This window comes from Bos mutus, chromosome 2, assembly GCF_027580195.1.
Source record: "Bos mutus isolate GX-2022 chromosome 2, NWIPB_WYAK_1.1, whole genome shotgun sequence".
Lineage (NCBI taxonomy): Eukaryota > Metazoa > Chordata > Mammalia > Artiodactyla > Bovidae > Bos > Bos mutus.
In genome coordinates this window covers 82,723,021-82,744,173 of record NC_091618.1, presented here as the reverse complement: position 1 = coordinate 82,744,173, position 21,153 = coordinate 82,723,021, and the positions used below count along the sequence as shown (strand labels likewise).

At 39.1% G+C, this 21,153-nt stretch overlaps 1 protein-coding gene across 1 annotated transcript in view; it reads right to left on the bottom strand.

The window, feature by feature from the left end:
• The window catches only part of ARHGAP15 (Rho GTPase activating protein 15), a 698,771-nt gene that overhangs the window by 130,931 nt on the left and 546,687 nt on the right, over positions 1-21,153 (bottom strand). Inside the window, exon 12 of the mRNA XM_070389876.1 lies at positions 12,410-12,544. Coding sequence (XP_070245977.1) covers positions 12,410-12,544 — 135 coding nt within the window. The remainder of the gene's footprint in view (positions 1-12,409; positions 12,545-21,153) is intronic.

The following is a 21,153-nucleotide window of genomic DNA, read 5'->3' as shown; positions in this document are numbered from 1 at the left end:
GTTTTCTTGAGATTATTATAAAAGGATAAAAAAACAAGTCTACCTTTTAAAGCTAGAATGTCGTAAGCTGTGAGAGTTGAAGAGTGAAACACTTCCAGTTTGGAGAATGTGTGTGTGTGTGTGTCCCTGTGTCTATGTGTGTGTATGAGGAGGGATGACTTCTTGTGGAGTATGGTTTAGTTGACAATTCTTTGAGTGTTTTGCTCTGTGAGAAAGATCAACAGTGTTACAAATACTTGTACAAGCTCGTGAGTAGCCTCCCTGTGCCACACCCTAAACTCCTTATATCCCAACTTGTGAGTCTGTGACCTTCACAAGAGAAAACACAGGAACACTATCAGCAAGGAAGCTAATTTCCCAACTTGGAAAAAGCAATACTTTGAAGTTTTCTTTTCTGGTGCCACTCTTGATGTTACAATTTCTAGTATTTAGTAAAAGGAAGACAGCATCAGGTTGGGGAGGGTAAGCCTCTGGGTTATGATAAAGATGTATGTTTTACAATGAAGGGACAAGCTCTGGAGTCATGAGGTGGAGTTGGGCTTGGGAACTGCTGGCAGAACAAAGGAGAGATGCTGTGAGATAAAGAAAGTGGGAGTTGCTGGATCTTGAAGCAAGAGAATATCCTGGAATGTTATCTGAAACATATTTGGTGCTGTCTGGAATTCTGCAAACCAATATTAGAGCAGAATAAAGGTAGTCATATGTGTCACTCAAGACAATGTTATTAAATGAGTAGAAAGATGGTGGGAATAGATAGGAAAGTCATGTGAGAGTGTGGACTGAAGGATAGTCTGACTGTACACAGGTTTGATACTACTACCTAACGTTCACTGAAGGCCACATGCCAGAAATCTGTAAATAAGTGCCTTGTCATGATAGTCATGCTCAGTTGTGTCTGACTCTTTGGCACCCCATGGACTGTAACCTGCCAGGCTCCTCTGTCCATGGGATTTCCCAGGCAAGAATACTGGAGTGGGTTGCCATTTCCTCCTTCAGGGGATCTTCCTGACCCAGGTATTAAACTCATGTTTCCTGTGTTTCCTGCATTGGCAGGCAGATTCTTTACAACTGAGCCAACTGGGAAGCCTTTGTCATGATTGCTATGGTGTTCGCAGTGGCTCAGTCATGTCTGACTCTTTGTGACTCCATGGACTATAGCCTGCCAGGCTCCTCCATCCATGAGGATTCTCCAGGCAAGAACACTGGAGTGGGTTGCCATGCCATCCTCCAGGGGATCTTCCCAACCCAGAGATCGAACCCAGGTCTCCCACATTGCAAGTGGATTCTTTACCATCTGAGCTACCAGGGAGGCCCCTTGTCATGATTAGCATTTCATTAAATCCCCTTCAGTCCCATTGGGAAAGATATTACTTTTACATTTATTTCTAGATGTAGACATTGACGTGTGTTCTTGTTAAAGGTCTTAGGACTCAGGATTTGAATGGAAGTGGTGCTGTGCCCTGCATGTAGAAACGTTAGCTTCTCTGATGATGTAGGCCTCACTGAGGAGTTAAATGTGAGTGAAACATGGGGGCATGCCCCTGGTAGAGAGGTTGAGCAGTCAGACCCTCCATATACCTGGGGCATTCAAGGAAGGGCCAGGAAGCCAATGGGCTTGAGTGAGACGGTCCAGGCAAGACAGCTGTGGGTGACCAGACATGAAGGCTTTGAAGACCTCACAAAGAATTTGTCTTTTCTTCAAAAGAAAACTGCAAGCCAGTTGCATAAGAAGCCTATCTTTACAACTAGATTTACGCTGGATTGGGTGAGAGAAAAGGAACCTGTTAGGGAAGTAGAAGAGGTCTTTCTCCCAGAAATGTGGTCAGACTCAGAGTTGGGAGTGGGTCAGTAGAAAATTTTTTGGAAGCCCTCTCGATGGTGTGGGTATCAACCCATGAATGTGAGATGAGACAAGCATCTCAAAGACCACAGACCTTCAGTTTCATTAGGCTCTGTTAGTGCTGTGAACTGGATAACAGTTGATTAAAACTGTCACCTAAATCTACATTAGAGGAGAGGGTAAGATAACTGTTGTCCATTGAGGTACTGAGGGTAAATTCTACATTCTGCTATATATTTTTAACAGCATTTCTCTTCAGTGTGAGCAGAGATGCTCAGGAAGCTGTCTCATGAAGGTTGACAGACTGATCACTCAGCTTGAGAAGTTTATTGCTTTGAAAAGTGACCTCATAAAGATATGGAAGAAAGAAGTGCAAGTAAAACAAAGTTATAAGGAAAAACAAAAAGATAAGCACTGCATTTTCTCATGGAGGTGATGTCTTACCACTCAATTAATTTCAGCGTCAAGGCCCAATTTTAGTTCTGAATCACCTTCTAGTTTTACTTATAAAGGACTTTTCATTAAGCCAAATTAAGTAGATGGAGGTCCAGTTGTTTATTATCTAGCACTAAACCATTCCTACAAAAAGACACCTGTGCAAGCCATTTGGCTCCAGTCAACTATTTTTTTTACAATTTAATTATGAATATAATTAGAATGAGTTAAGAGACAAGCGAGGCATCCACCATAAAATTTCTAGTTTGCTAACACACACACACACACACACTGATTAAAAAACAACCACAACAAAAACCCTGCCAAGTCTGCAAGAATGTTAGCTTGCAGTGGAAACTGTAGTTAAAGGGGAGTATTTGTAAAATCTACCTTTATTTTAATTTCAAATTTCCTTAAAACGGTGCTGTAGAGAATATTTTTATACTATATTATTTTTACATCTCTGTTGTCTTTGTGGTTACCCTTTAAACCCTGCTTTTTCCTTTCTCTGGTCTTAAGGTAATTTGTCACTATCATGCTTTCATGTTTAGCAACTGTTTGTAGTCAAGTGCCTTGCAAGCTCTGTTTCTTTTCTCCCAAAGAGTATCATCATGGAGTTGATGATGCATCAGAAATAGTTTGACCAAAGGGCAAGATAGTCAAGAGTAAAGAAAATATTTGCAAATATACTTGACTAGTTTTTTCCCCAATTACTTATTTAAAGTATACTTTAAAGGTAAAGTAGCATGATGGCCATAGAAGGGAAAAAAAAACATTAAGACATGCAATGGATACTTTCTGCCATAAGGTAACACCTTTTTATAGGAGGGTTGTGTGACTGACAGATATATAGCAGGATGAGTTGTATTTAAGGATACAAGGAAATGGCAACCCATTCCAGTATTCTTTCCTGGAGAATCCCAGGGATGGGGGAGCCTGGTGGGCTGCTGTCTATGGGGTTGCACAGAGTCAGACACAACTGAAGTGACTTAGCAGCAGCAGCAGCAGCAGCAGCAGGGCATGTTTTATCTTTGGGGCCTAGATTTCAAAGATGCTCATTCAACCTTATGGATACCATTTCTCAGAATTTGTTTTACTGCTTAAGTAATCAGTGTATACCAAAACTGGTCATAAATATTGTCTTCAAATGTGTGTGTGATTGGAACCTTTAAACTGAAGACTTGAACATTTTATTTATTTATTTATTTTAATTGGAGGTTAATTACTTTACAATATTGTAGTTTTTTTTGCCATACATTGACATTAATAAACTGAAGACTTGCATGGAACATCTTTACTGTCTCAGTTTATTGCTGGCTTGCCTAATCTCCAAGGCCTATATACATAAGTACACATACACATACGGGCTTCCCTCATAGCTCAGTTGGTAAAGAATCTGCCTGACAGGACTGAAGCGACTTAGCAGCAGCAGCAGCAATGCAGGAGACACCAGTTCGATTCCTGGGTTGGAAAGATCTGCTGGAGAAGGGATAGGCTACCCACTCCAGTATTCTTGAGCTTCTCTTGTGGCTCAGTTGGTACAGAGTCTGTACCAACTGGGAGACCTGGGTTTGATGTGGGAAACCTGGGTTTGATTCCTAGGTTGGGAAGATTCCCTGGAGAAGGGAAAGGCTACCCACTCCAGTATTCTGGCCTGGAGAATTTCATGGACTGTATAGTCCATGGAGTCACAAAGAGTTGGACACGACTGAGCAACTTTCACTTTCAATTCCATATGTATATACACATATATTAAATAAACATGCTATATATAAAACAAACATGATACCTAATAAGCGTGATATGTAATAAACATTATGTATATATATATTTGGCTTCCCTAGTGGCTCAGATGATAAAGAATCTGACTGCAATGCAAGAGACCTGGGTTTGATTCTGGATTGGGAAGACCTGAAAACAATGACAAGGGGATTGGTATTGGAAGCACAGGTTTTTTCATTGTGGAGTTAGCAATGTTTGCATCCCTATGATGGGAAATACACAGGGCCATGGTCAGGGATGGGAGGAAAAGTAATTATTTTTACACACAAAAGGCAACATTGGAAATTGAGAATATAACACATCAACAAACCTCAAATCATGCTCTAATATGAGCAGCAAAGAGCTGAGGTGAAGAAGGTGACCAAAATGAAATTATAAGATAGTCCTTGAATAACTGAACTTTGACCTAGGCTTGAGAGAAATCTCTAAGCCTATCCCTCATAAATAATAGATAAAACATTTTGTAAGGAAATCCATGGGGTCATTTCTCTTTATTTCCCTCTCATCTACTAATCAGCCTATTCAGTTCAGTTCAGTTCAGTCACTCAGTCATGTCCGACTTTTGCAACCCCATGAATCGCAGCACGCCAGGCCTCCCTGTCCATCACCAACTCCCGGAGTTCACCCAGACTCATGTCCATCGAGTCAGTGATGCCATCCAGCCATCTCATCCTCTGTCGTCCCCTTCTCCTCCTGCCCTCAATCCCTCCCAGCATCAGAGTCTTTTCTAATGAGTCAACTCTTCACATGAGGTGGCCAAAGTACTGGAGTTTCAGCTTTAGCATCATTCCTTCCAAAGAAATCCCAGGGCTGATCTCCTTCAGAATGGACTGGTTGGATCTCCTTGCAGCCTATAGTTTTACTATTATGTCAGCGCTGATGATTGTTTAGATTTGAGGCAGTTAGATGAAAACTGATGGATTAAGAGCTTTTATCATATGGAGATAAAGAAAGTGCCATCTGTAAAAATTAAGAAAAAAACCTGTAGTAGGCAAAAAATGGCTCCATAAAGAAGTCCATATTTTAATTCCCAAAGGCTGTGACATTCTTCCTTTACATGACAGAAGAGATTTTGAAGATGGGATTAAATTAAGGACTTTGAGATGGGGAAGTGTCCTGGATGATTCAAGTGGGCCCAATGTAATAACAAGGATCCTCAAAAGAGAAAATTGTAATCAGAAGCAAGTCTGAAGGAGATATTACAATGGAAGAAGTTGGAGGGATATGATGTCGTATGATTGTTGGCTGTGAAGGTGGAGGAAGGGAACCACCGGCTAAGGCACGCAGGCAACTTTCGAAGCTGAAAAAAGTGAGAAGTGGATTCTCGCACAGAACCGCTAGAATATGGTCCTTCTGACTCTGATTTTCACTCAGTGAGACCAAGTGTCACACTTTCGTTCTACTGAACTATACGGTAATAAATTACTATTATTTTAGGCCACTGAGTTCAAGGTAATTTGTTATGGCAGCAATAGGAAACTAATACACAATGTCCTATAGGAAACAGAGGCTCTAATTCAGAAAACAGAAAGAAATCCCTGTTTGAACACTCTGAAACAGGGATTTCAAGGTTCTAGAAGCACCACTGTAAATGGCAGAAGGCTCTAAAAAGAAAGCATTCTGGAAAATTGGGACACTGTACAATAGAGTCAGAAGAGTAAGTTCATTATAAAAGAAAAAAAAACATAGAGAAAGGTAAGCAATTACAGACTCCAGGAAAAAAATAAATAATCTACGCAAGAAAAGCATGATCCAACTATAAAGGGAAACAAATATGGCCAATAGTTTAAGCAATTTTTGGAGAGAAATAAAATAGATTCTGTTGGATATGGTGAAGAATATTCTTTGAGAAGTGTAAGGATTGTAACAGTGAATTCTAAAGAAAAAGTCTTTGTGAGATCTCTTGGATAGGCAATGAACAAGACTTACAAACTCATAGTAACACAAATATAAATCCTGTTTATTAGTTTCCAATTTGGTCAAACCATTAAAACTTCAAGGGGTTAATGACCAGTGACTGTGAAAAAAAGGAAGTGAGATACAGGAAAGTACAGAAAGGAAAATATACTTATCTTACAAAGGGAAGTTATGAGTTATTATAGAATGTTGATGAAACAAGAAACAGAGGCTTATTCATATTAAGTACCAAAATATAATAGCATGATTATCAAATATGGAGGAAGTGGAATAGAATAAACTGATACTTCCTATTAGGAATTATCTATAGATGATAAGTCAAGAAGTAGAGATGTTATCCAGAGTTATGTAAGTAACTGCTAGAAGAAATTAAAAACTGAAATAGCTGAAGGAGGTTTCCTCTTATGAACAGGCCTGGGGATGTGAAGTGATAGGACTCGATCTATCACTTTCCATTATAAATTCCTCTGTGAAATTTGGTTTGGTAAATGTTGTAGTTTGATACAAGTGAGAAACTATAAAAAAAGTAATATTAATAACACTTAAACTTGAAATACTACTCACATGATTTAAGAAAATAATATTGCATATATCTAAATGCATTTCAAAAGGGGGTGTGTGAACAACTGGTTATAAAAATAATACAGTGGAGGGTTAAAATGTACTCAAAGAGGGCAACATTTAAAGCATTGGTGCTTTTAGTATCTATTAGTAAGTATTGAAACATTGCACACTCTTGGAAAGTACTAGCTTTATTTCTTTTTCTTTTTTTTTTAAATTTGTATTAATATGCATTTGAGACATTTTTTAAACACACAGCACAAACATACTTGACTTATGATTTATCATATTTTGTTTTTCATACTTTTTGATGGCATCTTGAAACAAGACTTTTTATCTCAAGTTTAAATTGTAAAATAATTAAGAACATAATAGTAGGTTTCAAGAACATATAGTAATTACTAATGAACATGAGTACATATGTAAACATACACATTATTATATACTAATATGAGTATATAATATATACTTATATTTAATATACTTGCTTCTTGGAAGAAAAGCCATGACAATACTAGACAGTGTATTAAAAAGCAGAGACGTCACTCTACGGACAAAGGTCCTTGTGGTCAAAGTTCTGGTTCCTCCAGTAGTCATGTATGGATGTTAGAGTCAGACCATAAAGAAAGCTGAGCACCGAAGAATTGATGCCTTCTAGCTGCGGTGCTGTTGAAGACCCCTAAGAGTCCCCTGGACAGCAAGGAGACCAATCCAGCACTAGCTTTATTTCTAACGTAAAACTTCAGTACTAAAATTTCTGATGATTTAATTCTAGCCTTGATTTAAAAAAACACCAAAATGATATGATCTTCTGTAGAATGATATAGGATATATATGTCTTATATAGGATGATGTAACAGACATATATTTGGCAGCAGCTAGTTATTTATTCTTCCAGCAAGATTTCTTTTAGATAAACAGTCACAGAAAGGCAGTGTAGGATGATGGAAGGTATTTATGTTTTAGAGTCTGCAGCTTAATGCTAAGCCTAATCTTCTGAGCCACATGAACTTGGGAAGTATTTTGCGACTTGCTTGATTCCTCTGAAAAATGAATTTCTTTCAAATCATTTATTGAGCACCTAATACAGAGTGAGGAAAACGTTATGCTGTATAATTCTCATAGAAACTTTATGAGCTAGAAATTATTTTCCACATGATTTTTCCATTTCTTCTGTATCCTGTGTTATCATCGGAAATGAATGATATAATTATAAAAAGTGCCAACGAGTTTTCCTTTCCCAGGAATTTTGAAAAGATGCAGGTAGTAAAATGGAAAAGACACTGTTTGTTGCCTCTTTCCTTTGGATCTGTAGAAGTACCAGAACAAAAGAGATGGGAATAGAGGTAAACAGTACATTTCCTAGGATTTAGAGGTACTGGAAATGTCCACAAGCCCGGCAGGCTTTTAGCTACAAGACTGCATCACCTATCATAAAACTCTAAAGCTGTGTTTTTGTACTGAGTTCACATTTAAGGTATTAATAATGCCTTCAGCACAAGTTATTTCCAGGGAATTAATTTTCTAGTAGTCAGTGGGTTAAATCCCCTACGAAATAACATGCAGGTGACCCAGTTGTATTGACCTCAGGTATAGAATTTCAGATCAATAGCTGCAGTACTTGGATTCTGAAATATAAAATAATCGCAGGTGTTTTTGTTACCCCAATGGGTGTTATTAGACAGGGATCACTATGGCAATTGCAGGTTCTTATCATATTAATGTTTGTTTTTGGTCCAAAAAGAAACTACTTAAAAAAGTAAATGCCTTCTGTTCCCTCTTCTTGGAATATGTAATGATGACTTTCAAACATATAATAAAAATTAACAGTATTTCAAACAGCACAAATGATCATTAATTGATTTTACATGAAATAATATTTCTTCTTCAGAAGCAGAGCATTACAGCTGGATGCAAAATTCTTTTTGGTCTATTCACCTTTTAACTCTGTCATGAAAGCATAACAGAAGATCTCTCAATTTGTGACCAAAGAGAAACGTTAAGCCTTCACAAACTGGGCTTGGAGGTAGTGAGGCAGTAAAGGGAAATACTTTTATAGCTACCTGAACCATGACATTGACTGGCATGACATTTGCTAGTGACTAATCAGTGACCAGACATCGCTTCAAGCATTGACGCCAATAGAGGGAACTGATTACCCATGTGGTAAAGAAGCTGAGAGCCAAGTAAGGAAGAGTGTAGTAACCAAGTAACTAGAGACTGCAGAAAGCCACTACCCAGCTAGAGGGGCAAATGGAGGAGTGTCCCCATCACCAGATGGAAGCTGGAGTCAGAATGGACTAAAGACATGGAGGAGATGGATCCTTGGGTAGGGAAGCTACCTGAGGAAGGTGGGTGGGAAAGGGGGAGAGGGGTGGAGGATAAACTAAAAAACTGGGTTATCTTTTCCTTCCCTCTCCCTCTGCCAACTACCATTGGCCACTTCCTTTGACTGCGATAGCATCTCTGTAATACAGCTGGCTAGGGTCAACCTTCCACAGGTACAAAGCAAAGAAGTGACAAAAGAAGATGGTCAAAGAAGCCCAGAGCCAGCATATATGGACATCTCCCCTGGGGAATTACTTTACCTGGCTGGTTCCTTTTCATGAAAAGTTAAGACCTCATGAGGAGGTCTGTTGAGCTCACAGTATAGATTTCACAAGAAGCAGTGAGCCCTATGATAAAGCCAGCACCTCTCTGCAATGGATAAGAATGTATTTACAGTTTCAATTTTTTTTTTTTTAACTCAGTTAGTGCACGTTGGGTAACAGTGCCTCCTCTGGTGTGGTTTTGCCATTTCCAAGCAACTATGTGGCCACTCTCCTATTGCTTAAGGATATTTAAATACTAACTACAGCTTCGAGCTGAGTTAAGAATTCAAGAACTAATGTCAAGGTTATGTCAAAAATGCATGGATTAGCAAACATATGTCCCTTTCCAACATATTTCTCAACCACATTAACCTCTTGGTTAGTCCCTCCATTTTATATACGGAAAAAAATACTAAGTATTGCATGAGTTAGGTAAGCCAAGATTGTTGAGATCGATTCTCCTTGCCTTGAAAAATGAAAAACTCCCCTCTTTTTCCTTCTAGATCACTTTCTTAAACAAAGCTGATCTGAAGAAACACTGTTAGCATTTGTTCAGTATCTTACATCTTTAAAGGGACGTTCTAAAATACTTTCTCATTCATTCTCAACATAGCCTTTTTGATAGGAGTTGGAAAAAATCATTGCAATAGCCATATATCACAGTAGCATGCTGCTCTACCTCACTTCTGCTTTGTTAAGTTCTGACCATGCCAGTGTTTCTGAAATTCTGTCCAGTTTGGAGATGAGTCTAGGATAGTCCAGAGATGGTCTTACTTTTTACAGAAATTCAAAGGACACAACCTCACATGGGTTGGAGGGCCTGCTTTCCACATCCTTAGACTAAGGGAATGGCTTGCCTAACATCTTCAGAATCAGGTTAAATAAGGAAGCTTAAATGATGGGTTGTGGCTCAGCTGGTAAAGAATCCGCCTGCAGTGCAGGAGACCTGAGTTCGATCCCTGGGTTGGGAGGATCCCCTGCAGAAGGGAAAGGCTACCCACTCCAGTATTCTGGCCTAGATTTTTCCATGAACTGTATAGTCCAGGGGGCCACAAAGAGTTGGACACGACTGAGAGACTTTCACTTTCAAATGATGGGTATATTACATCATCGCCCTCAGATCAGCACAAGCACGAGTATGCTTCCAAATGAGACAATTCTCACTTAAAAGTATGGAGACTGCGATGTGAAATTTGTATGACTTCTTTGCTGCTACTGCTAAGTCGAATCAGTCTTGTCCAACTCTGTGCGACCCCATGGACTGCAGCCTACCAGAATCCTCCATCCATGGGATTCTCCAGGCAAGAGTACTGGAGTGGGTTGCCATTGCCTTCTCCGATGACTTCTTTAGATATATAGAATCAGAGTACATGGGTGCATGCTAAGTTGCTGCAGTCATATCTGACTCTGTGCGACTCAGCCTGCCATGCTCCTCAGTCCACGGGATTCCCCAGGCAAGAATACTGGAGTCGATAGCCATGCCCTCCTCCAGGGATATCTTCCTGACACAGAGATTGAACCCGCCTCTCTTATATCTCCCTCATTGGCAGGTACGATCTTAATCACTAGCACCACCCAAATGCAGAAGCCCCCAACGTCTTACTGGAAGGCTGTCCTAGCCTTATGACTGACCTTCCATATCAGAATAAACTGTTATGGAAATTCAGGCTTGTTTATTTTTGTCTTTATTCTTCCTTTTAAAAAGACGTTAAGAGAGCCTGGGAACTATAAAATACTGTTCTTCTTGAGAAACAGAGGACTCATGAAATAAAAAATCTGACAGGGGATAAGAGTTCCAGCCTCACTTCAAAACCTATATTTAAAGCACTGTTCCTCTATTCAACAACAGCAACATCATCTGAAATTGTGAGCAGGCAGCAAGAAAAAGACCTTGGGAGAATAAACTCTGCTTTATTCCTCTTGATATCATTTTGCCAGAGCTTTAAACAAGCGTGAAGACTTTTGTGAAATGAAAAACAGAATAAAAGAGCATATTGAGGGGCTGTTTCCAACAGGCTCCCCGTATCCCACTCCCCCTAATGGGAATGCTGTACACACAGCCATCCAAGATCAGACCTCCTAAGTAGAGCATTTTTTTTTTCTCAGAGATTTTTCTCATTTGGACTTTAATTAAGCTCCTGCCAGGCTTGCAAGCTTTTTAATTTTACCTTTCTTTCTTCTTTCTTTTTTCCTCCTTGAATCAGCCTGCTTGCCAGGAAACTTTTTCCAAGCTGTCACAATCATAGTAAGTATACCCTAAGATATTAATATTATATTTAGAAATGTACTAGTCGCTGTTGCTTCAAGAATCAATAGCAGAAGTTGCCTCACATTTGGAAAGATTTTCATTCATTTGTTCATTCATTCATTTATTCATTAGTTTTTCCTTAAGCGTGTGTGTGTGTGTGTGTGTGTTATGAATGAGAAGATAACAAAAAGGAAGCTTCATGGAGAGTACAATGACTACTGGATAGTGATACAACTCAACCTCCCCCAAAGCCACCAGTTTAATAGAAGAAACCTTCCATAACTTAATTGATACTCACAATGTCCATAAGCAAACTGTAGCCAACTCTTTCCTAGTGTTGGTGGGTGTAGGGTGAGCGATCCCTTAAGAAGGTAATGTCTCAGTTGACGATTTAATACCTCTTTGATGAAATGTAATGTTTAATTCACTTCAGTTCTTTTTCAAAATCCCCTTGTAATCAGTTAAACTCACCGTAACTCCCAAAGTATAAAGGTAGGGGCTGGGGATGTGGAAGGTGACCCCTTTAAAGCAGATTGTGGGCAAGGACCTAGTGTAGAGCACAAGGAACTCTGCTCAGTGTTATGTGGCAGCCTGGCTGGGAGAGGAGTTTGAGGGAGAATGGATACTTGTATATGCATGGCTGGGTTCCTTTGCTGTCTACCTGAAGCTATCACAATGTTGTTAACCAGCTATACTCCAGTATAAAATAAAAAGTTTTAAAACAACAACAACAACTAGAAAAAAATAAAGCAGATTGTATAAGAAGCTATTTTCATTTAAGGAGGCTTAGTTGAAAATCAGCCACACTAAACAGGATGTCTTCTTTTTTTTTCCTTAATTTTTAAAAATACTCAGATAATATTGCGGAAATAAGAATAAGCCATTAGAAACACCAAAACTAGAACGAAAGCTGTGGAGCACTGGGGGTATTATCATCGCCCTGATTGCTACTCTAGCCATTCTTATTGTTAACTTAATAATAATTCCACACCACCAGGTTTTTGCACCAGCCATTCCTGTGTATCAGGTACTTACTGATCGCCTCCACAAACTGCTCAAAGAAACTGTAAGGGAAGAGCGGCTCAGGCAAGTCCCGGAAAAACATCTTCAGTGCTCCGGTGACAACGTGGATGTCCTCCCACTGGCTGTCGTCCAAATTCAGCTTCTCTTCTGGGAAAACACGAGGAGAAATGGAACAACTGGTTTTAATGAAACAATTACAAGACACTAATTATTATGTTAATGTTTGCCTACTATCATCAGCAACCGTTAACAGCCTTCTGCACCTAGAGGTTTGGTGCTGTGCATGTTTTTTTTTTTTTTTTTCCCTTTTTTCCATAGGAAGGGAACATTTTCAATGGAATACCATCTGTAGGAATGCAGCTAACAAAAAAACAAGAGACACAAAGAGACAGTGCCATTGACACAGTATGTCAGATACATTTATTCCCATAATGCATCAGTATGAAAATTAGCATCACAGCTCAACATGATTCAAAGCTATTTGGTTTAGAGGCCGAGGGGCTAAGAGTTGCCAATGATGGCTGGCTCAAGGGACCGGCCTAAAGGCCTTGCTGAGCCAACAGGAGACATATGCTAAACATGGCAATAGAAAATGAGTTATTGCTTTACATGTGTTAGCCTTGCTATGTACAAGGGAATAATGGGTAACACTTTTTTCCTTTTTTTGCTGAATATAAAGTCAGCAAGGAATAGAATACCGAGTGAGAAAAGATATTAATTCCTTCTTACCGCTTCAAAAATATCTTTTTCTTTTTTTTTCAGTTTTCATCTCAGCGAGGAAAATGTGCCCAGCAACAATATTAGACAGACCCCTGTTGGCCTACGTAGGCTATGCAAAGCTGTCAAAAATGATAACACACTAAAGACAAACCACAAGTGCTCACCAACTCCTCTTAGAAACAACGGAAATGTTTGCTTGGGAAGCTTGAGTGAGTTGAGACATTTAAATATTAAAGGCAATAAAGGCCCCAATAAAGTTCTCAGAAGAAATAAAAAGAGTCTGGGCAATTATTTCCTTCTCTTTCGTCTTCAGTATGAAAGACTGGAACCATTCTCACTCAAAAAGTGGATGCAATAATGTCTGAAAGTGACACCTTTACATACAACTAAAAGGAAGCAGGCATACAAGCATTGCTGCTGAAACACAGTATTTGTCTTTCTGAACGTTACAACACAGAAAAGATTTTGGATTCTGGGCTTAATGAAAGCTGATGCTAATCATTTTGGACAACCTGGGGGTTAACAGGAAAGCTGAGGATCCTGGCAAGAACTTACTAGGTATTTGGTCAACTGGAATTGTGTGTCTTTACCGATATCTTGCGCTCACATTTAGATGCCAGCTTGTGTCAGGTTTATGAATGCAGAGGAGACTTTGCACCAAAAATGTAAGAAAAGCTGAGAATTGTCACTGTAGGGAATCTCTGCATGGGCTGTTTTGCTAATAGTGTTCATGTCCTTTTAAAAATATTAGCTGAAATCTTTATCAGATCTTTTTTTTCTAAATGGATTATTATTCCCAGGGCTGGTAAGTGACGTTCCTGCTCAACTGGCTGTTTGCAAAGAGAAGGAATGAAGGTGAATCTGTTTATTTCAGCTGGGCTATTTTCTTCTTCCCTTTCAGTCTCCATCCCTACCTCAATCATAACACAATAATTTGACCCACAACAAAATCAGCAGAGGAGACCTTCTTTCTGCCCTGCAATCATTTTTGATTGATTGTATTTCAACAATTAGTCTTTTATTTGGCTACACACTATTGAAATAGGACGACAGCATCCTAGCAGGCCAGCTTTAAACAGTCAACTGTTAACAATAGCATCAAAAAGGGAGACCTGATGGGGTTTACTGTCACTTTAAAGAACGGGGTTTTCACATTGTTGAAATCTGTCAGATATTTTGAAATGTCCCTCTCACTATGGTGCCACACCCCCTGCGTGCCCTTATAATAAAATTGGTTTTACTCCTGATTAAATCATTTTCTCCCTACCCACTACCATACTTCTCATAATGGACCTGTGCGCTCTACAGCTGGTGTTCTTCCCATGGTACCAATTCTTACTTTATCTTTTAAGCACTTTGCTGCTAAGATCTCATGCAGAGTGCTTATGTTTTGTTAAGAGCTTCATTCTTAGAGAAATAGCTTAACACATGTTCTAAAAATGTTGTACAACTTATTGCTTAAAGCACATTTAGAAAATGTATAAGTACGGTAGCTTTGGCACTGAACTTTAAGTGGAAAACTAAATACACACAAACACACACATGCTCACATGCACAACTATCTCTACCAAAAATTTATCACAAAAGTCCACACAAAAATTCATTTTGGTGCATAGGTTTAAGAGTACAAAAGTCCAACACAAAACGCTATTTTGCTGCGTACGTTTAAGTTTAGCAGGTTAAAAAACAGGATGATTTTATTTTGAGCAAGCAAACAATAAGAGCAAACAATTGCATAACCAAAGATAGATGCCAGTCATGTTTGTCACCTTCAGATAAACATCAATTAATTCAACTGATTTTGAAAATGAAATATTTCAATATACATAAAAAAGAAAATCTACCACTCAATCAACACCATTTGATTATATCCATTCAAAATGCCATATAATATCAATATCAACTTGTGTTACTTAAACTAACATTCCTATTATGTGGTCTTCATTTTAAAAAGACCATGTATAGCCCCCCAACAAGTAGCTTCAATAAATAAGATGATAAGTAGTTGGAAAGTCTTTTGGTATATAATACCTAATTTTTATATTAAGTTTTTCCATAAACAACCAAGGTTAAGATTTCTTTGTAAAACAGAGGACTTTAAGGCATATTTTTCAAGACCACTGATACTTATCTAAACACACAGTTGGGTCCATATTTATATGCCTTCTCATGAATGCAATCTGTAGTGAAGATGAAGTGACACTCATCTCTGTGTTAACAGGTATCATTATGAACACATTTGTATTATCTGATAGGCATTTTCTTACAAATCTGTTAGCAGTGATGATGTCTTCTTGTTCCCCCCTTTTCAAACGAGCATGATTTCTCTGTAGTGAAGCACTGTTGACATTCGGGACTGAATAATTCTTTGTAACGGGGGCTGTCCTGTGCATGCTATGGTATTTAGTAGCATCCCTGGCCTCAGCCAACTGGTTGCCAGCAGCACTTCCCAATGGTGCTGATGAAAAATGTCTCCAGGTATTGCCAAATATCTCCTGGGGGTACAAAGTGATCCCCCAGTGGAGAACCAAAACAATGGAGTCTGTAAGAGTCTATAAAAGTTACTCAACAAACGTTGATTTGTGAAGTTTACCTTTGGTGTATAGAGAAATAGAAAACTAGATATGTGCATATTGAGGTTTCTTCAACATGAACTTAAGTGCTGGTGGGGCTTCCCTGGTGGCTCATTTGGTAAAGAATCTGCCTGCAATGCAGGAGACCTGGATTTGATCCCTTGGTCGGGAAGATCCTCTGGAGAAGGTAATGGCAACTCCAGTATTTTTGCCTGGAGAATTACATGGAGAGAGGAGCCTGGTGGGCTACAGTCCATAGGGTTGCAAAGACATGAATGAGTAACTAACACATTCAACATTAAGATCTGTAATTATTATTGACAAAATAAAAATCTGTTACAGAACAAAATTCAGATGACTATATTTTAGGGAATCTTTGCAACAGAGACAATAACCAATAGTTATTTGATGCTTACACCATGCTAGAGACTATGCTATGCACTTTACATTTTTTTTATATAATTTTTTTTCAATAATGAGGTCTATGCTATTGTTATCATCAGCTTATTTTACAGACAGGGAAAATGAAGCATGTATAGATTAAGTAAAATTTCCACGGCTGACAAGTTATAAACCCAGGATAAGGAGTCAATTTGTTGTTGTTGCTTAGTCTCTAAGTCATGTCTGACTCTTTTGCGACCCCATGGACTGTAGCCCACCAGGCTCCTCTGTCCCTGGGATTTCCCAGGCAAGAATACTGGAGTGGGTTTTCATTTCCTTCTACAGGGGATCTTCCCAACCCAGGGATCGAAACTGCATCTCCTGCACTTCAGGCAGACTCTTTACCAAATGAGCCACCCGTGAAGCCCAAGGAGCCAATCAGTCTCTCTCCAAACCACTATGGTCAGGCTAAGCCTGGCTTGCAGAAGCTGAAAGGATAAAGGCAAGTAAATGGTAATTGCAAGTCATAGTGGATTGACTATTACTTCAAAGATAGTGATTTTTATATTTTATCCCTAAATATCTTACTTGAGGCTATGCTTTTACCTGTGACCTGACTCTGATCTTTCCTAATTACTCATTTATAGAAGACACAGATTTTTATATAAATAGATATAAAGCAAACTGGCAATAAAAAGAATGCATTAGGAATGGGACAGAAGATGGAGCAAATTACTATGTGGTGCTAGAGTGAAGAGGAAACATGATAGAGTGAGAAAGAGATTATATAAAACACCAGACCTGGATTTACCGCTAATTTATTGTGTATCTATTTATTTGTGAAATAAATATATTTAGAAGGATAGTCATTTGTATCAAATGAGAAAATGTATCTGAAAAACATTTGGAAAGCAAAAAAACCTCAGGCATATCCAAGATGCCCTTGTGATGGGGAAGGTGAATAAAGGCCCAAAAGGCAAAATATATTAGGGATTAAAGTAATGGAAATACTGAGCAAACATCATAAACCATCCTGATTGTCTTAGAGGATTTGCCTCAGCATGATGCAATTTGTCATAGGAGCTCAACAAAAACTTCACATGCTGGAGTCCAGTACTGGGAAGAAGTCTGGTTGAGTCAAGACACCTCACAATCGTCACACCAATAATCTGTGCTGGTTTCTCCTGGCCCTCTAATCAGGTTATTGTAAATTCATGTTGGTTACGGCTTTTGGCTTAAACCATTTAAACAGAATTGAAGACAGCTTAAGCTCCAAAATCCAAAGTCACTCTGTGACTTTTAAGATACCACAACAAATATATTTTAATATTGTATCCAAGCATTCAAGTCTATCTTGAAATGTCCTTCCTTAAAGGGTTTTTTGTAGACTTGTTTTTTTTAAATAAAAACTTACCTATATCTAGCTAAAAATCCACTATATTTGAAATTAAACATTTTTGACAATAGCTATTAGAAATTACCTCTTTTTAAAAAGAACTGAAAGGTGTATCTTTGAGAACCACAGAATGTCATGATACTTTCCATGGAAAAAGAAATATTTAAATATCACTAATAGGATTTCCTTGGTGGTTCAGTGGTTAAGAATCCTCTTGCCAATGCAGGAGACAAAGGTTCAATCTCTGGTTCAGGAAGATTCCACAAGCCTTGAAGCAGCTAAGCCTGTGTACCACGACTATTGAGCCATGCTCTAGAGCCCATGAGCCACAACTACAGAGCCCATGTGCTTCAACTACTGAAGCCTGTACACCTGTAGCCCATGCTCCGCAACAAGAAGCCATCACAAAGAGAAGCCCACACATCGCAGTGAAGAGTGGCCCTCGCTTGCCTCCACTAGAGAAAGTCCACACACAGCAATGAAGACATATTGCAGTCAAAAATAAATAAATAAATATCACTAATAGCTTAATCACCACTCTCTTCTCGTATTATATATTGCTCTACAGACTTGCTATAACTCAAAGTTGCAACATTGTTTGACTTTAACTAAAGGCACTGTGTTAACCTAGGATTGGTTGACATGGAGCTGCAGACAAACTTGGACTCTCCAGAGTAGAATAGTTACATAAGAATAAAGATGAGCATCTTTGTATATTGAAAGACAAGTACACTTTTGCCTTGTAATTTTTCCACGGCAGTTTTAAAGTCCCTTTCCAACTTTTATTTTACTGGTGTAATAAAAGAAAAAAAGAGGAAAAGACAGCCCAACTTTACCAGGATACAGAGAGAATAGCTCTGATATCATTAATACAGTGACAAGAACCTATTACATCGTGAAACTCTCATAAAGGATATGGTATCTGCTTCCAGCACAGATGACCATTTGGAAACCTTATCGGAAAGCCCTGCTGGGTACATGAAAGTCACATCATGAATGAAAGAGATGTCATAGGGACAATTGATCCAAAAAATAATAATATGTTTGGCCATAAAATCAAACTGGAAGATTAGATATGAGTGGATGAAACATACCGTTTATAAGGATACAGCTGATTTTTAGTTTAGCATTCAAAGGGGTGGATCAAAAGGAAGTCGGGTGAATCATCCAACTAGCTCAACCTTTCCTGTCGTGTTAGCTCTTTAAAGTGATGGTTCAATCTGATTTCTGGTGGATTAGAGAGGTTCCAAATTCTCAAACACAGCGATATGTAAACTTTGTGCCAAAACCATCCTCTTTGCATCCTGCACCCACTAAAGGACCTCTGTAATTCCTTGGGAACATCAGACTTTGGTGGGGACGTTATCTTAGAAAATTAGGCTGGTCGACCAGTTAATTTGCTAGTTTATTTAATTTTTACTCAACAATTGTAGCTTGAATGGAGACTACATACTAGGAGCTGTATTTGGTGCCTTTTTAGAGCTACAACTGTTGAGGCTGCTTTGGATACCTCAAAGAGAGGGCTTCGCCAGGTGCTCAGAAATTTTATTCAAGTGAAAATAAAGTAGGTTCTAGGCATTTTCCATCTTATTCCTGTCCCCTAGAATAATACTCTTTTTGACCTTAAAGCAGAGACAAATTCACCCCCGAAATGTGCTTTATGTTTGTTATGGGCTGAATTGTGCCCCCACCACCACACTGCTCCAATGAATAACTTGGAGTCTCAAACTCCTGTTCAGTTCAGTCACTCAGTTGTGTCTGACTCTTTGCGACTCCATTAATCGCAGCACGCCAGGCCTCCCTGTCCATCACCATCTCCTAGAGTTCACTCAAACTCACATCCATCGAGTCGGTGATGCCATCCAGCCATCTCATCCTCTGTTGTCCCCTTTTCCTCCTACCCCCAATCCCTCCCAGCATTAGAGTCTTTTCCAATGAGTCAACTCTTCATATGAGGTGGCCAAAGTACTGGAGTTTCAGCTTTAGCATCATTCCTTCCAAAGCACTCCCAGGGCTGATCTCCTTTAGAATGGACTGGTTGGATCTCCTTGCAGTCCAAGGGACTCTCAAGAGTCTTCTCCAACACCACAATTCAAAAGCATCAATTCTTTGGTGCTCAGCTTTCCTCACAGTCCAACTCTCACATCCATACATGACCACTACCCCACCATATTTGGAGATAGGGCCTTTAAAGAGGTAATTAAGGTAAAATGAGGTGACATGGATGGCTTTATTCCAATATGACTGGTTTCTTTATAAGAAGGGGCAATTAGACATCACAAAGGAAGACCATGTGAAGACATAGGAAAAAGACAGGCATCCACAAGCTAAGGAGAGAAGCTTCAGAAGAAAGCAACCTTGCCAACACCTTGATTCTGGTCGGAGAGGAAATACATTTCCATTGTTTAATCCCCTAGCCCCCCATCCCTCCTAGTCTACGATACTTTGTTTTGGCAACCCTAGAGAATGAATACAATGCCCAACCCAAAGTTTCTGTGCAGAGAAAGACATCATGTTCCTAGATCATATCTAGACATTTTCTCAAATCATGGGCCGTGTCACATATGAAATATGGTAGACAACAGAAATAGCTGTTTAAGTAATTCAAACTAAATAAAAATTATTATCTAGATTCAGAGAAAGCATTTGAAATTTGAATTAGTTGAACAATTTCTTGCCTATTCAGGCTCAACCTAACTATTTCAAATGGTTTGCTCTATACACATGCAGGATACTCTCTAGCATGACTACCAGACAATAAAATCATGATTGCTATTTTCTTACTCATTCTTTTTTCCAGCTACTACTTCTAAAGTAGAAATACTTCATTGCTGCTATAGCCCAAGACATGAAATACTAAGGAACATTTAAAATTGTTCTCTGGAAATCTTGGGCTTCGCAGGTGGTGTTAGTGGTAAAGAATCTGCCTGACAATGCAGGAGACATAAGGGAAGCAGGTTCGATCCCTGGGTCGGGAAGATCCCCTGGAGTAGGACATGGCAATCCACTCCAGTATTCTTGCCAGGGAAATGCCATGGACTGAGGAGCCTGGTGGGCTATATAGTCCATGGGGTGGCAAGCAGTTGCACAAGCAGTGTGCGACTGACATTGTGCATACTCGAGCGCCCGTGCACACACACACAGACACACACACACACACACAAGATCTCAGTGCAAGCCAAATTAACTCCCTATGGCCGTGGTTATCTATCAAAGAAGGCAGAAAGTTGTTTTAAATATGTAATTTTATATTCCAAAACCAAAGAAATTTATTCCTTACTATTTACCACAGTAACCTGCAGGAAGCTATTAGAAGACATACATTTGAAAATGGTTGCTCTACTATAAAAAGAGATGGCTTGATCCATATAGAGAATGGACACTTTTGCCACCTGGTTTACCAAATTCAGTTTTGTGTGGCCTCCTTGTAGTAAGAAAAAGGGAGGAGCCAAGAAAATAAGCAGAAATTCTCCAACATGCTAAAGCCTCTTTCATGAAAGCTTCTATTTCTTAACTCCACTGGGTTAAGTGAAAATAAATTGGGGTATTTTGGTATGCCATTTTAGCTTGCTTTCCATGGACTTCATGCTGTGTATATTTCTTTGGGAATCACTTAAGAAGCCCAAGGCATGCAAATAATGTCACAGGCTAATGAAATGTCTTTAGTGACTCTCTTTGATGGTGGT